The sequence below is a fragment of the Poecilia latipinna genome, unplaced genomic scaffold (assembly GCF_001443285.1).
Source record: "Poecilia latipinna isolate Pla-1442-1.1 unplaced genomic scaffold, P_latipinna-1.0 Scaffold526, whole genome shotgun sequence".
Lineage (NCBI taxonomy): Eukaryota > Metazoa > Chordata > Actinopteri > Cyprinodontiformes > Poeciliidae > Poecilia > Poecilia latipinna.
In genome coordinates, this window is record NW_015113142.1 from 230617 (window position 1) to 251576 (window position 20960).

General features: G+C 40.6%; 2 protein-coding genes and 1 long non-coding RNA gene across 4 annotated transcripts in view; all 3 read left to right on the forward strand.

Annotated features, from left to right (window-relative positions):
* casp2 (caspase 2, apoptosis-related cysteine peptidase) overlaps positions 1-9842 on the forward strand; it is a 14706-nt gene extending 4864 nt beyond the window's left edge. Inside the window, exons 2-12 of the mRNA XM_015040781.1 lie at positions 457-610; positions 1128-1298; positions 1374-1442; positions 1930-1990; positions 2411-2505; positions 3273-3455; positions 3814-3942; positions 4022-4112; positions 5865-6065; positions 7580-7689; positions 7780-9842. Of these exons, the coding sequence (XP_014896267.1) occupies positions 461-610; positions 1128-1298; positions 1374-1442; positions 1930-1990; positions 2411-2505; positions 3273-3455; positions 3814-3942; positions 4022-4112; positions 5865-6065; positions 7580-7689; positions 7780-7914 (1395 nt within the window). The 5' untranslated portion in view covers positions 457-460 and the 3' untranslated portion in view covers positions 7915-9842. The remainder of the gene's footprint in view (positions 1-456; positions 611-1127; positions 1299-1373; positions 1443-1929; positions 1991-2410; positions 2506-3272; positions 3456-3813; positions 3943-4021; positions 4113-5864; positions 6066-7579; positions 7690-7779) is intronic.
* A 2333-nt stretch (positions 9843-12175) lies between these two features.
* clcn1b (chloride channel, voltage-sensitive 1b) overlaps positions 12176-20960 on the forward strand; it is a 39212-nt gene continuing 30427 nt past the window's right edge. Inside the window, exon 1 of one of the 2 annotated variants that reach the window (XM_015040779.1) lies at positions 12176-12631. In XM_015040779.1, the coding sequence (XP_014896265.1) occupies positions 12581-12631 (51 nt within the window). In that variant the 5' untranslated portion in view covers positions 12176-12580. Of the gene's footprint in view, positions 12632-20137; positions 20218-20960 lie in introns of those variants that run through there. The other variant, XM_015040778.1, reaches the window with a different exon arrangement.
* LOC106952589 (uncharacterized) lies at positions 12644-14071 on the forward strand. The gene is made up of 2 exons (XR_001426018.1): positions 12644-13514; positions 13599-14071. It is a non-coding gene; the product is annotated as an uncharacterized LOC106952589 (long non-coding RNA).

Here is a 20960-nt window from a genome sequence, read left to right on the forward strand (position 1 = left end):
TATATATCGTATCGTGAGCAGAATATCGTGTATCATATCGTATCGTGAGATTATTGTATCACTACAGCCCTAATTGCAAACCACTTCTATCCAGCCTAGAGGTTTATTATGAACTAGGTACTTTGTCAGTGCAGTTCTGATCTTTACTAAGTCATGAAATTTTAATTTTGTTGGTTGGATGCCAATAATCTGATGCATTTATAACCTGCATAGCTTTCTTCTGAAGAATGTTGATAGGTTTTTAGTTGGTTTTGTAAGTTTCCCCATTTCTTTACATAATAATTGATGTATGGAAGTATTAAACAAGATTAAAACATGTTAGAACATTTTTTAAAACTTTTTTTTAATCTTTTTTGAACCTCTAGACAATTTGCGTTATGTGGCAGCAGTAGCAAAAACTGAAAAACTGAACTGAAAAAGTCAAAGGTTGCTCCCCCTTCGTGTGGTGTGTTGCAGGAAAATGTTGGAGTGCGGCATGCTGGAGCGGGACAAAAAGGCTCTCCGGAGAAACTCTGCTGTTCTGTGCAAACAGCTGGTCGTGGATGAGCTGCTCATCCAGTCACTGCAAGCTGATGGCATCCTTACCGAGAACATGGCAGAAACCATCATGGTGTGTGAGCACAGATATTATGCAACACATTAAACAGTCAATAATCAGCCTGCTGGCACGTTGGAAAAACAGCAGCCGGCGTTACAGTTTGAAGGGTTTTTTTTTTTTATGAGCCTTTGTGTTGGTCTGTTAGAACTGCTGCCTCATTTGGGGTCCAGATTGATGCGTGGTTAGTACCAAGTATCCTGCAAAACACAGCTTTTTATCTTTCCATTCTACAACTACACAACTATTATGTTTATCTGATTCGATTCTCAGGTTCTAATAATTGTATCTAAGCAAGCAATAAATACTTTACGTCATTTCTGATTCACATGATAAAAGCCAGAACCACAGCTTTAAAGTAATTACATTTTGACGCCCAAACTATGAGGGATAAAGTTTGGATTGCAATTATTGTTGGTTGCGATGCTACGACGCACACTTGCATGCAAAAATATAATCAGATCAAATAACAGAGAGCTAAAGAAGAGAATTTGTGAACACTAATCTCTCCTTCTCACCTCTTTAATCCAAGGCAGAGCAAACATCTCAGAAACGTAGCTGGCGTTTGTTACTTCTCCTACCAAAACGGGGACCTGAGGCCTTCCAGAGCTTCTGCTCGGCTCTGAAGGAGACTGAGCAGCAGCACCTCTATGACTTGATAGCACAATCCCCCGAGAGGAACAGCAGAGAGACACACGTGGATGTGAGCTGGAACCTTAATGTACATCAGCTGGAGCATTCATCTCTGCACAGTATTTATGTTGTTTTATGCTTGCAGTGTATTCAGGCTGAGAAAGTGCCAGAAGAAAAGTCACAACGACCGGAGAAGATGCGAAGTAACGGAGAGGTGAGCAGGGGGCATGAAATCCATAAATATGATGACTGCAGACTTTTGGTGTTTCCTATAAAGTCAAGCCTTTGTAAGTTTTTTTCCCCATAGCAGCTTAAAATTGATAGAAATCCCAAAGAATGCTAAGCTTTAGTAAAGTGGTGTTTTTCAGTCATCTTTATTAGACAAAGAGGAAAGCAGTGAGGTGAGCAGCACCTCGTCACTCTCAGCCAGGCCCTCTGATAGATGCGGAGCATCCTCAGAGTCGTCCGGAGAGATCAGCCCAGTCAGAGAGGAAAACAGGGACAAAGGAAGGAAAAAGGCAAGAAGAAATTATAATCAGGAAAATCTGGGAATTGTAAATCCCACCTATTAGTTCTCATGTACATAGTCCAGCAGAGTTGGTCAAACACCTTCCAGTAGAGACTCTGAGAGCTTGAGTAGGATTATATATTCACCATTTAAGATGCTGACATTTAACTTTAATTTAACTTTTTCATTCCAGAGGACTTCTCTCCCATTTCCAACTCAGGAGGAATACGCTGCAAAGAGAGCAAGGACACACAGTGAGTACTTATCGCAGCGTGTCCCGTCTGCATTCAAAGTAAATTAGGTTATTCTGAAGCCAGTGTTGTTGTCAGTGTTTGTTTCCAGGGAGACAAGAAGGTGGTGTCCTAACAAAAGGCCTTATCTGTTGTTTTAGTTAAAAGAAAATGTTAAATATTTAAACAGGAATGCATTTAGAAACTACTTGCTGAAATAAGTCTCGTTTCAACTTCCTAAAGTTTAAGTCTTGTAGTATTTTTCTGTATGCGTGAGGTGTGAAAGTCTGGCTCCTCTACCTAAAGGCACCCCACCCTAACAGTGACTCATTCACAACAATGCTGCATAATTTTAGTTGTAAAAACACTTGCAGCTGCTTGAGAGATTTGAACGAGCAGAAAAACCAGTGACGAACAGAGCTTTTTGTTTTTGATTGTCTGCAGCAGAGTCCATGGAGTTCAGCCTCGATGCCGACAGTCCCATCAGCACTCCTGTTCTCCCGTGCGCTCCTGACTTTTATCTGTCTCACTGCAAGCAGGTACATTACCAACAGTCCAGCTCAGCAGATCAACAGTAGTAACACTATTTTATGGTTTTGTTTATGACCTCCAAGTAAGGGAAAGTCATTTCTGGTTTGTGCTGCAACATGTTTTGTTTGTGCAGCCAATACGTTTCCAGAGGTCATTAAAGGTCAACCAGCTCCTTACAAAAATCAAACGAAACTGATTCCAGTCAACTTTACTGGATTTGTGTTTTTTTTTTTTTTAGCAGCACAAACCATCACAAATGTAGCACCAGTTTGGTTCGACTTGGGTTATGTGAAGCAGGGAGGGTTCACCAGTGTAAATCCTTAATATCTTGCCAGCAAAAGCAGCACAAACAATAAATGTACCAGCTTGTACATATATCAAAATTAATTGGTATCCATTTTGTTTGATTCTAATGTTTGGGATCTGATTAACCGCTGATAACCTCTGGAAACATTTTTATTAAAATGTCTAGAATAATAAGACACAAACAAAAAACAGTGCTACACAGAATTGATTGACACCACTTTCATTTCATGTTGTAAATGAGTTTGTGGTTAAAGGATGGATTGACCTTTGATGACCTCTGGAAACATTCATTAATACCTTTTAAAATGATAGTAACACAAATTAAAAAAAATGCTGCATAAACATTTGACAAAAATTTTGTTTGATTTGAAGAAGGTGGGGCAACACTAATGTATTGGAAATGAATGTTAAATTGTCATATATGTTGTATTATTCTGTCCCATTAAAAGATTTTCATTCCCTGCTTCAGTCCTACAGAATGAACTCCTCGCCACGAGGCTTTGCCCTGGTCATCAGTAACGTGACCTTTGACTCCTGCTCTGCTCCTGGTCTTGACCCAAGAAAAGGAGGTGAAGTGGACGACGAAGTCCTCAGGAAGGTTTTCACGGAGCTGGACTACCACGTCAGTGTCCACAGAGACCTCACTGCTCAGGTGCAACTCCGAATCACTCCTGATTTAGCAGATGAGAAGTCATCTTTTCACATGATGAACTTGGACAGGAAAAGTAAATCTGAGGAGCTTTGACATCAAATAGGTTTCCTGAATCTGCTTATTGAGCTTGTTAAGGACCTTTTTAAGCAACTGGTGCAGGGAAGATCATTTAGAGCAACATTTGTTTGCTTACCCTAGTTTAACTGTTTTCCATCTGGTGGAAAGAACACGCTTGACAAAGCAAACATACGGTTTAGTATTTTAATGCGTTCTGAGAAGCCGTTTCTAAAAGCACTAGAAAGGACTTACTTTTTATTTACATGAGTGTTTCAACTAGTTGTCTCTTAAATTTGAGCAGGGCATGAGGACGTGCATTGAGAACTTCTGCAGGCGGCCCGAACACCGGACAGTGGACAGCTGTGTGGTGTCTCTGCTCTCCCACGGAGTGGAAGGAGCAATTTATGGCACAGATGGACAACTTATCCAGGTAAATCTGTTTAAAAAATGAATTTAAGATGATACAATTGTGTGTTTTAATTTAATCTTTTTAACTTGCTTGTGTTCAGCTGGACTGGGTGTTTGAGGCCTTTGACAACGCACACTGTCCTCTGCTTCAAAACAAGCCAAAGATGTTTTTCATTCAAGCCTGCAGAGGAGGTAAATAACAATAGTGCATGTAGTACGTTGAGATTTAGTTTGTCATTTCTTGGACATTTTGACATAATTTAGAGCAGCTTATGGTTAGAAAGACATTAGTCAAATAACAGTCTCTTCCTCCACATGTCCAGATATGATCTACTTTCTCCTTTCTGGCTGATGAAATAATCAGTGCATTTGGTGTTTTATCAGCCACCTTTCTGCTGCAAAGCTCCAGATGTAGATTGTGTCAAAATGTGCCACAAAACCCTATTTGGTTTAATTGTGAACTAAATAAGTGCAACATTTATTTTGCGGGTTTCTACTGCATTATATAGTGGAACTAAAATACAAGCATCACAGATTTGTTGCAGTTTCTGATCTCCAGTTTTCTGTAAAGCTTAGATTTGTCATTAGGATTTTTGTCTGTAATAATAGAAGATATCAGAATAGGGGTTAAAACATTTTTATTTACTATCTTTTATTATTCATTTATAGTAGGAGATGATGCCACACTGACAACAGCTGCTGTAAAAACAAACTGCATTTTGCTGCTTAAGAAACAAAGAAAATTTTACATTTTAATTATTACACCAGTTGCAGACTTCTTACCGAAAGAGAAGCAAGTTGCTCAGATTGATCTTATCCAATATTTCCTGGATAAGATAGATTCTTACTTTATTACTGATTGGAAATTGATCAGATCTCTTATATGAAGGGCCATTCAGGCTTAAAATAATCAAATTACAACAGCAGCTGATTTTTTTATTTATTTTTTTCAAAAATGTATTGTACTGAAAATGGATTTTTAAATATTGTGATACATATAATGTGACACATTAAATTACATCACTAATTTGGACCGATGAATTGACTGGATGCCTCAATCTCTGTCAACCCCAAAAAGGACAATAGATGCAATGAAAGTGGAAACAATTTAACTCCAGTCTAATCTTAAATCCAATGTTTCTCCACGTGGATTTAGAGTGAATGATAGTTCTTCAGTAAACTTATTGAGGAAGTTTCCCTGTAACTGCTGTCGTATCTTGGATTAGAGGACGTCTTATTTCTTCTAGAGAAGTTAACATTTCTGCTCCTTTGCAGCAGTGGAACTCTACCGGGCCCATTTCAGCTGCTGTTTTGAAATCTGGAAACCGTTTCTCCTAGAAAAGCGATTACCAATTGACATGACTCTGCAATGTGAGATTAGCAGTAGGCTTGCTTGATGGAAAATCAATAGAAAATACTCCCTTTTCATCAAGGGCCCAGTGGTGATCACAGAGCCCTTCAAAGCGCTGCAAACACCAAGGAAGCTGGTTGTTTTAGTAAGGTGTTTAGATCAGAAGTGATACGTTGTTTGAAGGAAGTAGTGTTTTGACAGATTTCTTCATCCCTGAAGTGCAGGTAAAATGGAAAAGACCTCCCTGTCTGCCGGGCTGAACTTGAAAAGGCTCGATATGATCATGGAGGACGTGAAACATGAATAATGGAGATTTTACACCTCACTAGACAGGTGGTTTCTAGTGTCAGCCATGGACATGACGTCATGTTACATCCCTGTTCCAGCCGAGGGCTGCTGCCTTCATTTTATCTTAACAATGGAGAACCTGTTCAGTCAGCCTTATGCAACATGTAGCTGGAGTTCTGTCTGTGAAGACGTAGCAGACAGATCGAGACAAGTCTGATAACGGAAACATCGTCTCCTCTAAAGTGCCTCAGTTTTATAGCCCGCACAATGCTAAAAGCAACTAACTGGAGCCTGTTCTGTTTTAGACGAGATGGACTGTGGAGTCGAGCAGCTGGACGGGCCGGGGAGGACGTCTTCACCGAGCTGCGAGCAGCGGGACGCAGGGAGGGAGGCAGAGGGGGACGCAGACCCCAGACAGAGGCGGGACGTGGGGAGGCCCAGGATTAAACTGCCTCAGCGCTCAGACATGATCTGTGGCTTTGCGTCTCTCAAAGGTCAGAGAATTTGTAAGTTTATCTTGTTTGTCTTACATTTATATTTATTTATTCATGGAAAATAAAAAGTGACGTCCTAATTTGTGAAAGTAGGGCAGCAGAGTTCTGTTTCTGTCGTTTTATACATTAGGTATTGAACGTTTGTGTCAATATTAAAACCTCAAAATCTAAAAGCCTTAAAACCATTGGACCTTAACTGGACAGAACTATATGATACTACATATATTAATTCAATTGTTTTTACTGCATTACATTACTACAACATTCACAGTACCTTGAAAAATATCCCTTAATTCTCTCCACATTTTGTCACATTACAACCACAAACTTCACTGTTATTTATTGGAATTTTATGTGACTGAATTTCGTCTTTGGTTTGCCTTTTCAGTCTTTGAGTGTTTTTTTTTTTTTTTTTTCCAGAATGAAATCCTAAACGGGTGTAAAGTTACCTTTTTAATAACAGATTAAGGTACATCAAATTCTAAATGCCAGAATTATGAGGGAGAGAATATGTCAGAAATATCTTAACAATAACATGCATTTCTTCTGTGTTTGGTAGCGTCGCCTCTGAACTGAATGACTTGGATCAAACGCTTTGGGTTTCTTCCCACAAGCTCCTAACAGTAGTTTACTGGCGTTTTGTTCTCCTGGCAGAACTGGTGGAACTGGGAACAGATTTGTAGCCTCACACATTTTCAGATCTGACCACAACTTCCCCATCAGACTGAGGTCAGGGCTTTGTGATGGGCAAAACAATGATGTTATTATCCTTAAGCCACTTTGGTCATTTTCAAGAAGGTCATTTTGTTATTGTCCGTCCTGAAGACAAATCTTCACCTGAGCTTTGTCTTCCTGGCTGATGTTTTCAGATGTTGCTTCAATATGTCCACATAATGTTGTTTCCTCTTGATTCCATGTACTTTTGGAAGTGGATCAGTTCCTCCTGCAGCAAAATAACCCCACAATATGAAACTGCTACCTGCATGCTTCACAGTTAGGATGGTACAACTGTCCCTGTTTTCCAGTCTGTGGTCATTATGGTCAAACAAGTCCTCTCTAGTTTCATCAGACCTCGTGTCATGTCTCCAAAATTGAAGATCACTGTCCCTGTGTGGATTTGAAAACTGCAATTTGATTTTCCTATGTTTCTTTTGGAGTAATGGCTTCCTTTTCAGCCCATGTCAGTGCAGAACACATTTCAATCTGGATAATAACAGAGTGAAATGTTATTATCTAATGAAGAGGTTTCCCAGCTTCAGGAAACCTCTTCATTAGGTCTATGGCTTTTATTCTGGGTTCAGTTTGCACATTTCAAAATTAAACACGTTAATCTCTCGGACTCAGAACTCGTCTCTTTCTGCCTGATTTAAGTCCACACAGTGAGAAAAAAGATGTATATATCTTTGGATTTGGCTTTAACTTCTGCTGCTGCTGATTTTAGTTAAAAGCACATTTTCCACAATATTCATTCTCGTGACTTTTATTTGTGTATCAAGCCTCTGTTGTTCGATGTCTTTCTACTGAAGGCACAGCAGCAATGCGAAACACCAAGCGAGGGTCCTGGTTTATCCAGGAACTGAACACAGCACTCCGCCTTCATGCCAGAGACACACACCTTTCAGACATGCTGGTGCAGGTGAAAGATGCTTTTTTTTTTAAAAGAATAAACTCATACTGTTGCTTCCTCATAAAAAGCTCATGAAGCCGGTTTTATTCCTCTGTCCAGGTAAATGCACGTATCAAGGAGAGGGAAGGTTACGCCCCAGGCACCGCCCACCATCGCTGCAAAGAGATGTCCGAGTTCACCAGCTCACTCTGCAAAGACCTCTACCTTTTCCCCAAGTACCAGCCCCAGTATTGATATGCAGAAACGCACTTTAAACAAACCACACACAGATCATTCCTTGTGTTGAAGCCTTTCTGTAAAAGCTCAACAGAACTGCCGGTTATTACCTCGCATTCCCCCCGTTGCAACTTCACATCCACACCTCCCTTATGTTGTTCCACTTCGACTCTGAAATAAGAAGCAAAATATTTGTGTTTATGCCAGTTTAATTGTAAATCCTTTTCAGTCGAGCTGCACAGCAGCTCCGAAGTTCCTCAAGGCTCTTTTTAAAACCTGTATTTTGTACACAGATATATTTTTGTGGCTTCGTTTTGTATGGAATTGCTTTTATATGGATTTTTAAACCCACGCTTTTTATTTGTACGCGTTTGTTATGAGTTGTGAAGACAACTTGTTTTTAGTGTGGCGACAGGCAGAGGGCAGCACCACAGAGACGAATCATTTCATCGCCTCTTTTAGATCAATAATATTCTCACCCTGTGGTTTTACAGACGGATGTAAATCAAAAGAGGTTTAAAAAGAAACAGGTTAGAGAGGTTATGTTTTTATCCACTCAGGGCATCTTCAGAAGGATGTCTTTCGGTCATTTATTCTTTTCGTTTAGCTTTAAATGCTGAGTTGGAAGAATGCAGCTTTATACATGTTTATTTTATGTCTTTATTCAGTTATAATCTTTAAACTTCTCCTGCCTACTACATGGTGATGGGCTGGATTTTGGTGCTACTCTCTTATTTATTCATCTACAGTATGATTCCTGAGCTTTTTTTAATAGTACCTTGCAAAATTATTCATACCCTTAAATGTTTTTCACATTTTCTCGCATCGTAACCATGGATATCAGTGTATTTTATTGGGATTTGGAATGAAGAAACAACACAAAGTAGAACAAAATTGGGAAGTGGAAAGAAAATGTTTTACAAATAAACGCCTGAGAGCGTTCGTAAACCTTCACGTCCTGTCGCAAACACTTAATCAGATTCAGGTATGAACCTTGTCACCTAAATATGCTTTAGTTTAAATTGTTTTAATGTAGCTCTGGAGTTGTGTTCAGGGCTTAAGGTGAACTTCCACGACTGTCTCGTTTTGTTTTTCTGCTCTGTGTTTAGCTTCAGCTTCTCTGTCCCTGCAGAGGAGCAACATTCCCACAGCATGATACTCCCACCACCATAACGATGATGTCTACGCTTAGCCAAACCTATTTTTATTTTCCTTACTGTTTTATAAGCTAACCCTGCTTCAAACTTCTCCACAAATTAATCAGTGGCCTGCCTGATGTGTTTCTTTTGTAAGTTTGGAAATGATATCTCCCACTTTGCAAACAAGCACAGCTTTGCACAAAACCCAGGTGAAATGAACTGATGTTTGTCGTGACAATGTGACAAAATGCAAAAAGATTTAAGGGTTTAAGGGGTATTGATACTTTTGCAAAGCACTGTAGTGTTTATTTTGTGAAATTACTACAACTGATGCAGTCAGGATAAACGATGTCTTCCATAAACACGAAGCAGCTTCCTTCCAGCAGCCTGTGCCATGTGAGGATTTTCTGTTTGGTGAACTCATGACCACAGTGGAGATTTTCTAGTAGTCGCCCTCCACACAGAGGAATATCTCCAAAGCCTGTGCGACAATTAAAAGCCCCCCAGAGAGGCCTCGATGAGGTGAAGTATGTTCAGTTGCGTCAGTGTTGTTTTGTGGGAAAACTATGTAACTATCTGGACATGACCTTGCTCCTAAAGATTACTCTGCCGTGGAGCAGAGATATTCCTTTTTATACTGATATAGTGGAGATATAACATAAAGAGAGAAGCTGGTGTGAAAAGTTTTGAAGGTCAGACTTTATTGTACCACACTGTGTTAAAGAGGGGGAAGGGGCTGAGGAGATGTCTTCACGACCAATGACTGCCAAATGTTCATTACAATAAAAAAAAGCTTTCATTTTAAAAGTTTGTTTTGTTTTTTCTTTGTAAAAATGCGGCAGTTTGACTGGAGAATGTAGTTTCCACCATGCAGCCCGGCTGCTCCTGTGCGTGCTCCGCCGTATCCGATCCCCCTTGTTGCCGTGTTTGTGCGTGTTGTTGCCTGTGTACAGCCTGTCCTCTCCGTTCTCCAGTATAGTATAACTGGCTGCGCACTATTTCGCTGCGCTCAGGTCTCTCCATGCTGCAAACTGGGATGTAGGAACCTCTCGCTTTGCCCGCCGACACCCGCTGATAATGTTCTTGGTGTATCAGATACAGGCCCAGCCAGCTGTCCACAGTCATTCTCCCCCTGACACACACACACACACACATAGTCAGAGTAACACATTTCCTGCTGGCCTCTGATGTAGCTGTGAGATTAAGATGTTATGTGCCTGCGTGTGGACCACAAAGCGGGCCAGAGTTAGGAGGGATCTGTGTGCGTCTTTGTGGCTTTTATAATGGCCGCCTGTCTCATTAGCCCGAGAGGAGCAACCCTCCAACTTTTTTTATAGTGTCTCAATATGTTTTCAAAGTGCCCTTTTTTATTTACAAACCCATTTTCAGTCAAGTACCTGACCTCATTTTTTAGAGGAATTTTGTAATTTATAAGCCCATTCACCTCTGACGGATGAATCATTTTGATATATTTAAAAAACTGAATTCAAAGGATGAACCAGTGTTGTGTTGGATAACTTCACAATGAGTGTGTGTGGGTTTTTTTTTTTTTTTTAGTTAAATCTATGACAAATACCAAAGAACAGAGTTTAGTGGATATAAAATTGTGTTTTGGCAGCAACAAAGTGATTCCTTGAACTGGTAGCTGGAAACTTGCCATGCAGCAAATGAACAACTCAAGAATGATGAATCTACCAGGTCTTATCTCAGGTCTTTGTTGGTCTACTTTGTACGGTAGTTGCTTCCAGATATCGTTCAAGTTGCACTTGAAACTCAGAGTTTTCTACTGAAATCAAATCAAATAGATGGCTTACTAAATTTGAGATTCCAACTTGAAAAGTTAGAGTCCCCCAGCTGCCTTTAGTTGAATTGCAGTGCGAATCCCATGTGCATAAAACGACAGTGAAAGTTGCAGGAACAAACTGTTTCTTTTCACTTCAGATGCGGAGATGGAGATTAAAATGTTACAAAAGAAAAAATATTTAATAATTAATTATTAATGTATAATACGACCATAGTGAGATATTTGATAACTGCTCATGTTGTGACGTTTTTGTTTATTTATCCAGCCATTGGCTTCCACTAATCCACGACTGGGTCATGGGAGCGACAAGTCCCGGATGAAAACCCAAACATCTCTACCCAGTGACATCGTCCAGCTCATTCTGGAGGACCTTAAGGGTTCCCAGACCAGAGCAAACCCAGTCCCTCCACCAGGTTCTGGATCTTCTTCTCCCACTGGGTTATGCTTTGAAAACCTCCAAAGCGAGGCTCTCAGAGGGCATCCTGATCGAATGCTTGGACCACCTCATCTGATAAGCAGTGGTTCTCCCACTCAGCCCATCTAACCGCCCTCCTGAGGGAGCTCATTTCTGGCGCTTTTATGTGGGATCTCGTTCTTTCGGTCATCATCCACGTGTCACGACCGTAGGTGAAAACGAAGACGGACCGGTAAATGGAGAGTTTTGCTTTTTGGCTCGACTCTTTCTTCACCACAAAATGGTAAATGGCTTGTACTTGTACTTTATTAAGTTCAGAGAACCCCAAATTCGCTTCACACTACGGTCAGTCATTCACGCACACACTCGCACGCTGATGGTGGCAAGCTACTCGATGGTAGCCACAACCGCCCTGTGTGACCGATAATAGACCGAAGCAGCGCCCCCAGTCGGTTTGTCCATCTCCGGCTCCATTCCAAAGTTTAGAGATCGATCAGGATGTGTTTGTCTGTTTGGGATGTCGTCTCTCAGGAAACGAGGCCTCTGAGTTTTCCGTCTTCTACAGCACAGATTGACTTAACTCTCCTGCGCTGGGTTACCTGCGCCAGCTGCAGGGTTCAGGAACATGCAGAGGGCTTTGCAGGCGGGGTTCTTCAGGTTGAGTGTTTGCTGTGTGAGGGTACATTTAAGGATGAGGGCGCTGCCCCAGCATGTGAGGGTAAGGGGGGAATGCCTCGCTGCATTGGCTGCTAAGGTGTGAGCTGTCATAGGGGGTGTCATGTGCACCTTCTCGCTCACGTTGCAGGGGCAGCCCTGTGAGGGGTGCCCTTCTAGCTACCACCCCCCTCCACCGCCGGTGTCCAAACAAGAACAGGCCATCCAAACATACACACACACACACACATCTAATGGTTGGCTGGTAGGGAGGGTGCTGCAGGAGCAACAAGTTCTGTTTGTGTGTGTGTGTGTGTTATTAGGTGTCTGCAGTTCTAATAAAGGAAAGCGCTGTGTCCCTCTCTGCCTCATCAGATGGCTTTGCTCTGCTTTGTCTGTCCGTCTCATTTCTGTCCGTCAGTCCTGAAGTGGAGCCGGGCCGCTCACAGCCTGTGGACCATCAGGAGAGGAGCGCCTTCACCAGTCGTCTCATCTGCTCAGAGTTTTGCTCTCCTCAGCCAGGAGACCGAGAAGCACAAGATGTTTGTGTGTTTATTTGACCTGGTGTGAAGAGTGTACATATAAGACTGCGCGGTGCATGGTGTTTGCCAACGTCGTTGGAAATGCTGGGGTGTCCAGCGGGGTTATTTTTGGATCAGTGACAGCGCGTCAATGGCTGCAGATGCGTCGCAAAGGAAGGCTCTGAGATACCAGCAGACCCTGGTAGGTGTTTCTACCTTTACCTCCTCTCTCTCATCCCCACATCCTCATGGTCCGCCTCTGCACCCGCTTTCTCTACAGCTCGACTCGCCAGTCTTTCCTTTTCTGGTTACTTTCGTGTGAAGTTTGTTGCTTTTGCTCAATTTCTTTCAATTGTCCTCCGTGTTTTGATCACAATAGCTACTTTTCATGGCCTCTTGTCCAATCAGTATTCCCCATCTGCTGTCTTTGTGCTTCTTTTCTAAGCAGGACTTGGTATCAAACACATTAACAGACCCGCAGTTTTATAACGCCCACAACGCCAGAGTGAAAGCAGTAAATGGAAAGTCATCTCAACAATAAACAGGAGTTATATTACCATTATTTATTTTATTTTATTTTTTTTTACACGTTGAGTCACTACTTGAACTCTTACCTTTCCCTGTTTATATCCTGGAAAAAAATGATTTCTCTGTTGCACCTGTACTCCCACTCATCCTGCAGCCTTTTAAGTATTGGTGGTTATAAATACTATATACAGGAAACCTGAGCAGACAGGTTAGCTATACATGCTGAGATGTGGCCATGTCACGATGTCATCTGTTAAAACGCTCATCCGGGGTTATTCTGTGAGGGCACTGCAGACTTTCTTATTTTCATCCAGCGTGTTGCTGCTGCAGACGTAATGGACTCACAGCTTCAAACTGTCCCTTCCTGCAGCTTTGATTGTGAATTATAAGACAAGATAATGAGCAGTCACGGCCCCGGAGCAGCTGGGTGGAGAGTGAACAAATTTGTAAATGACAAAGTAAGCAGAGACACGGTTCTTCTTATTTTCCTGGCCTGTCGCCCGAAGAGAGTCTCTAACCCCCCGACCCGTCTCCATGAACCCCTCCAAGACCCGCAAGTCAGATATAAATAAGAAATCTCAATTTGTCACGCTGTTTACAAGCCGGACGTTTCAGCGATGTGACACTCCTCTCTTTCTCAGGTGCAAACTCTGCTGTGGCGACCGGAAGGAATTAAAAGCCTCGGAGGGTTTGATGTGTGGAGCTGTTAATGGGTTGTCATAATATGACTCATTTATTGATCTGGAGCAGAATGCGGTGCTGTGTGTTTTCGGGTCGACGTGCAGATTTGTTTTTGCAGCTCAGAGAAAGAGAATAAGATAAACTGTTTTAAAAAAAAAAGTGCGTTTCATCTGCTAAATGCAGTATTCATACTGAGATTTGGTCTAAAAGGGTTTCATTGGGACTTTATGTGACACACCAGCATAAAGTGGTGAATAAATGTAAAGGAAGGAAAAGAGGAACTAACAAATTTCCAGTCTCTAGGTCGGCGGGTCAAACTCATTTTCGTTTTGGGCCAAATTAAGATCCTGAATGCTCTTAAAGGGCCGGTTGTGCTGAATGTATTGATGAAACCTGTTCACAAACTGTTAATATATCAATTAATTCTTAATATCATTGAACATCTTTTCAGTCCCTCCAGGATTTTGTGATTCTTTTTTTGCACCAAATAGTGTTTGCGGTACTAATTTGGAAATATTTTCGATATTTGCACTTATTTATGACGGTAACTGCGACTTTTTATTACTCGCTGTAACAGGTCATGGACTATAACCAAACATCAATTAGAGCTGATGTAAGAAGTAGGAAAGTTTTTGACAATTTTTGAGAAAAATCTGCAATAAACTCCAAATTATTCGGGCAAAAAAGTGCAGAAATTTGTTGATTTTGTGTGAATTTCCACAATAATTCTCAAGACACCAGAAGGACTGATTGATATAGTTTGCCAATAAACAGATTAAAAACTGCATTGATTTGATTGATGGCATAATATTTAAGCACTAAGATTTTAGTCTAGAATCTACAAGGCCACATTAAAAGCTACAGTGGGCCGGATTTGGCCCACTGGCCTCGGATTTGGCGCATGTGCTATAGATGTACAAATCTGGTAGAGACAAACACTTGAAGACTTCCTGCTGTTCTTGCAGAGAATATGGGCTTCTTCAAAATACTGATAAAAAACAGAGGGTCTGAAAACAAAATGAGTTTTTAAGATTTTTATATGAGAAAATGTTGAGTATTCTGTATCATTTTCCTCCTACTTCTCAATTCTTTGGTTCTTGTGTTTTTTGTTTTTTTTTCCAATCACATAAATTTGAATCTGAATCAAAAAATTTTGCAGCTGCAGTTGAATCGTGACAAAAAAGAGGTTTAAATGCTGTGAACATTCACCCTCTGGAGTTATTCTAACATAACATTTTGAGGTTGAACTACTGGGATAGATGAGACACATTTATTTTATAAAAATGGAGGACCATGCGTTTAAGTGGTGGCTAACCCTTTTAATATTTGTTGAAGGAATATTTAGAGTTCAGATTTTGTATGTGTGCGGAGCTTCTGCTGCAGAAATAATAAACGTTTTCTAAAGCATCTGCTAAAATGCTAAATTCAAAGCTAAAATTAAGTCGTTTATGGAAGTAGGAATGTATTTCCCTCAACAAAATTTAAAATGAGCTGTAATCAATAAATTGGCAGAGCAGCATCCAGTGAAGGTGTGCAATTCTAAATCGGAGAGCCACTAACACTTTCTTTCATTGCAATTGTCGCATTTTTTATTTTTTGTTAGGGAATATTTAGAGAATGGAAAGTAAATCATTTGTAGTCGAGGAATTTCAACTCAAACATAAAAAATGTTGAGTTTTTAGTCTGTTTGGATGTCCTCTGACCTGTAAATCTGCAAATTAAAGCTTGCCGGGTTGGGACTGCTGCATTAACTTCCACCAGGAGACACCGCTGTGGTCGACCCCTGACCTTAACAAAGAGGAAGCTCCCTCTGTGGACCCTCAGGACGCTGACAGATACGCTCGAGCAGGGTGGCGAGAACACAGTGCTGCTTATTGGTGCTCTCCAGACGCACATGAACTGTATTTCTGAGCCCGACTTGATACAGCTGGTTGCGTGTTACGGTTTATGTGAATTGCTCGGTCTAAAACGAGGCTGTATGAGGAGCAGATCAGTGAAACAGATCTCGTAAGTCTCAAGTAATACGGGCCACCAAATGAGGGGGGATATCGCTCACCTGCCAAATGTCTCGCACGCTGGAACGACTGGGATGTGGACGATTAAGCCATTAAACTTCACACGATGTGGCTGTCACTGGATGTTTTTTTCAATTACAGACATGGTTATGATGCTATAATGACATCGTTACATCAATAGCTTCGAGATCAGACACCACATTATGAAATAGTGTCAATAACCTGCCATTGTTTGGTGCAAAGGTTAAAACGCACCACCTGTCCGGAGGAAAAGCCTCCTGGGAGAGACGGGTGGGAGAAAAAAAAAAAAAACCCCACGACAAACCGTTAGAGAGAGTGAAACAGAAGTGTGTCAGTGAACATTGGGTCACACGCCTGCTAAAATTATCAGCGAGTAAGGTTTCAGCTCGGGGGTGGGGCTGGATGGATGGATGAAGACACAGGGTGGTGAGAGGGAAAGTTTGACCGGGGGGAGCAGAAGGGCAGAAAGGTGAAAGGTTGCTGGGAGAGTTCAGACGCAGGTGAGGCGGTTTGGACGGAGAGCATTTGTGGCATTTCAAAAATCAGGTTTCAAATGAGGGAAACCTGTAGAGAAGTGTGGTGGGTGGAAAAACAAGCGAAATGCTTCCTGTACACTGAGCCTGCAGGTTGATTTATGATGCTACTGAGGCTTAAGGGTGGAATAAAACGAAAGTGTGGTAGAGAAAACAAATCAGACCGAGCAGCTAATGTGGCGTCAAATAAAGTTAAACCTTTAAGTTACTGATTAGAGAAAAAAAAAAAAAAATGCTCCATAAAATTCACTTTTTAATTCAAACATCAAAGTTGAATAAATGCATCTGTAACATATTTTAAAAGTGTTCATATTGGGGATAAGATGAGAAGGTGAAACAAGCACTAAAGTTGCACTCAGGATGTATTCTACATGTTATCTTTTCCTGAACTATTTAAATAAGACATGCTCCAATCTGAATGTTTTGCCCTCAGTTTGTTTATGTAATGATAATAATTCAAAATAATTTTCATCTCGACAAAATTCAAACAATCGCATCCGATTTAGGTCAATAATTTCAATAAAGATTTAAATTCAAATCCAATTTGAATGAAGTAATTTGAATAAATTAGTTTCATTATTAATTTCAGTTCACTTTACCAATTGACTAAAACTTTTCTGCCTATGCTGAACATCTTTTCATGCTGATAACTATTGTTTGGCGTTGTCTCTTGTTTATAAGGTACTAAATATGGCTTGGCCCCAGAATATGTATTTCAGAGCTTCTTGGTCCACAGTCTATTTGTGGATTTCTTAGATCATCTGCTTTTTTCTTCCTGAAGGTCTTTCATTAAAGATTGATCACTAATGAAGATGCTTAAGAACAGTCTGCAACTTTAAAGCAAAACTAAAGACAGATTTAAAGATGCAGTATGTAACTTATAAAAAGTATTTAAAATGTCACCGTGTGTGTGCCGCTCCCTCGCCTTGGCTATGAAACACCTTCTCCCTGTTAGCAGAATAGTTAGCATGGCCACTGATAAACAGTTTTCCTGTAACATAAATTGTTTCTCCACCATTAGCACACTTAGCGGCACGTTCACAAGAATGATTGACAGCGCTAAGACCTTCCTCCTGACTCCGATTGGTTGATACTTGGATGGTGGAGGAGCTCGATCTTTTCACAGATTATCTGTTTCATAACAGATTGTAATGACATAGCTTTAACAAACAAGTAAAAAAAAAACAAAAAAACATATTGGTTTGGTAATGTTGCACCGTTTTAATGTGATTTCTCATTTTTCTTCCAGATTTTTTATAAATCTTTTGTTTGTTGTTTTTCTTGTACAGCGATTGTCTTTAATTGTGCTTTATAAGTAAAGTTGGCATATACATAACATATGGGCTATTTGCCGATTTGCTAGTGGGGGTGGCTGTGACTTATTGGGAAGAGTAGTTGTCTGATGAGTTGTGATCTGAAAGTTAACCCTCTTAACTTGCCTACAGATCTACGTATCCTGTATCGCAGTCCTGATTCAGGAGTTCTTTCTATTGCTGACAGACTGCAGGTAGCGCATTTATCTTGCAATCCAAAAGTTGTGAGCTTAGATCTCTCAATGTGTCCCAAGTTGCCTACCAACCACAATCAATTGGTATGAATGTGAGCATGTTTGTAGGTGTGACTGGGTGAATGTGGCTCTGGTGTAAAGTGATTTGATTGGTTAATTTGATTAGAAAACCGCTATAAAACATTTGGTCTTAGCAATGAGTGTGAGAATCGTACAAGCAGCCTGGCACCTCTACCTTTGGTCACACTGCGTTTTCTTCAAAAAGCTTTTGTTGCGAGTCGGTCAGTGTGGCTGTGCGGTTCACTCTGACAGGAACAGCATGCCTAAGGCTAATAATCTATGTTCTCCACCGTCAGATAAACCTCTCGCAACTCAGCTGCTGAACCTACACATGCATTTCCTTTGCAAATGTGGCAAATGTGTCCCCCAAAAAGAGGAAATAAGCAGACTTTGCAACGTAACAGGATTTATTGCCAAAGAAAAATTGGTACGGCAAAGAAATAATTGACCAAATATAAATGTCCTTACTTTTGAGCTGAGTTATCAAGGTCAAAGCAACCTGTCATCAGGCAAGCTTAAAGAAACTTGTGGCTCAGTTTTTTGTAAGTGTTAGAAGTTACAATCAGAGGTTGTTTTTTTGTTTTTTTTTTTTGTTTTTTTGGGAATAACAAACTTGTTATTCACTATTTCATGCTTGTGGAGATCAAGAGACTTTTGGAAGAGATTCTGCTCAATAGACAGTATAAACCGAGGTGAAGTGAGCTGGGTCAAGCCGGAGTCCTTAGAAACACTAAGTGTTTTTGTTTCAGGTCTTTTATAGAGTAATTGGAGCCCACCAGTATTTGCTGGATAAAAAGCAGCCAGTACCAGTGTGCTCCAAGGTTTGGCTCCCACTTTGCCCTGTGAACCCTCACTTAACTGACTCACAGAGCCTTGCACAGAGTGTATTTAGAGTCCGCTGGAGAAAAATGTTTTCATTCAGACAGACGTTGCTGGCAGGTGACAGTTTTGGTATTGCAAAAAATACTAGCAGTTCCCTCAAAGTAAGACTTGAATAAAATTTCAATCCTCGTACCTCAATAAAGTCACATAGATTGAACCTCAGTTACATAAATTCCAGTTTTTGTGACCATAACGCAAAACAATTGAAACCATAACGTAAAATCTACCTTGACAACATGCCTTCGTGGAGGATCCAGATGTTGTTGATACAAAGCACTTATTTATCTGATCATCAGCAATTGTGATTTACCTCAACAAAAGCAGGAATTTTTCCATTTTGCTGATAAAGACAAGAGAATACAACTTTCCAGTCTCAGTAATGGTGGACATGTGAGCAACTTCACTCCAAGGTCTGACCACTTAATGCTCAGAAAAACCGTCAAACCAGAAGACATCCTCATATTCTACTGCAAAGTTTATGACAAAACAGCCGAAGGAAGAGTAAGCAGAAGCATAAAGCATCTTCTCTCAAAGTTGCATTTGTATAAACAAGATTTCTGGATGTTTGATTAAAGCCAAACCCAGAACGTCAGCGCAAACTCATCATAGCAATGATTTCATTGACATGCATAAAGGTGGCTTACCGAGCTTTTAGCTGTGGAAGATACTCAGTTACATTTAAATAATTATAAGCCTGGTAATGATTACATAACTTCATTACGTCCTGGTCAATAAGGCTGTATAAGTGGAAGAGGAACTGCTTTCATTTTGCTCTATAAACTCCAGTTTCTTTTGCTTTACAAAAATCCCTCAAATAAACACATTTAGTTATGTTACCATATGAGAAAAGTTTTATCTAAAAAAATAAAAGAAAACGCTTGACCAAACAGCAAGTTTGTAACGCCACATTTTTTCGAGAAGCTCAATATTCTGTCATTTTGCATGTTTTCAGTCTGATAAAACAGAAATCAATGCCAGAGGAGTTTTAGGGAAACAAAATAAAGATCGGATGTTTATCACAGCGGAGATAAATCAAGCTTTAGGGAAGCATTTCATTAATGCTGAAGGTGCTTACAGTAAAATGCAGCCAGCCCCGTGCAGACTGGACACGACTGTGGCCTCCTCTCAGTCAGCAGGTATTATCTTCATACCTGCTGCAGCTCAGGTCCTGGTAACATTTATAATCTCGCTGCAGGACGCCGCTGGACCGGCCGCCTGACTCAGAGACTTCCCCTCTGAATTAAGAGCTGCTGACACTTTATTGTCAACCCTCAAGTGGACGTATTAACCTCTGCTGCCTCCCCATTCAGTGTGTGTGTGCAGCTCTCACCATACCCGTCATTCACTGTGGTTACAGTGCAGAGGCAGATTTGGTGTGTGTCCTCCACATGGTCAAAGACAGCAAAGGACAGATGTAAGACACAGATACCCAGGCTGCTTGCTGCAAGTTGGAGAGACGCTGGAGACCGAGCAGCAGGAGCAGCTTAGAGGAAAAACGACAGGAAAGATGAGAGAGCGTATCAACACGTTTGAGACGGTTCTGAATATAGATCAGTTTCTGGTAAGTCTCGCTTTGTAATTTAACTGGTTTCCCTCTTAGAGCGAGGGTCTCCAAAGACCCACTGAGGCCCCTGGAAGCAACTCAAGAATGGTACATATGGTACCTCATCCAGCAGCACAGCACAGATGAGGTTGGAAACTTTTCATGTCATTAAAATATTAGTGACAACACAAATGTATGTCTGTTAAAAATCAAAACTTGCTTTCTGTTTAATTTCATAGTAAATAGGATGAGGAAATGCCCATCAGGTTTTACTCAGAAGCAGACCTGGGTGGACCCAAATCTGCACTCGATTCATTTCTTAAACCTGGTTTAATATGACAAACATTTTAAAGGAAAGACTTTGCTTGTCTTTCAGAATAAACTAGATGATAAAAATCAGCCGAACCCCTGCAGAAAACTAAATGATTTCTTCTTTTTTTATTATCATTTAATGAAGCAAGCCTACAAAATCCTTTTGATATTTTGGATTTACAAATCCTTTTCCCCTGAAAAATGAGTTTCAGAAATCATATTTTTGTGTGGCCCTCAACCATTTACAACTTGATGATTTGTGTCCATGTGGCAGATTGTTTGGACCTCCGTCTCTTAGAGTATAAACTTTTTACCACAAATACTTTGATTTTTGAACGAATCATCAAGTTTTATTTACATTTCTAGTGTTTAAAATTCCTCTCATATTCATATCTATCTATCTATCTATCTATCTATCTATCTATCTATCTATCTATCTATCTATCTAT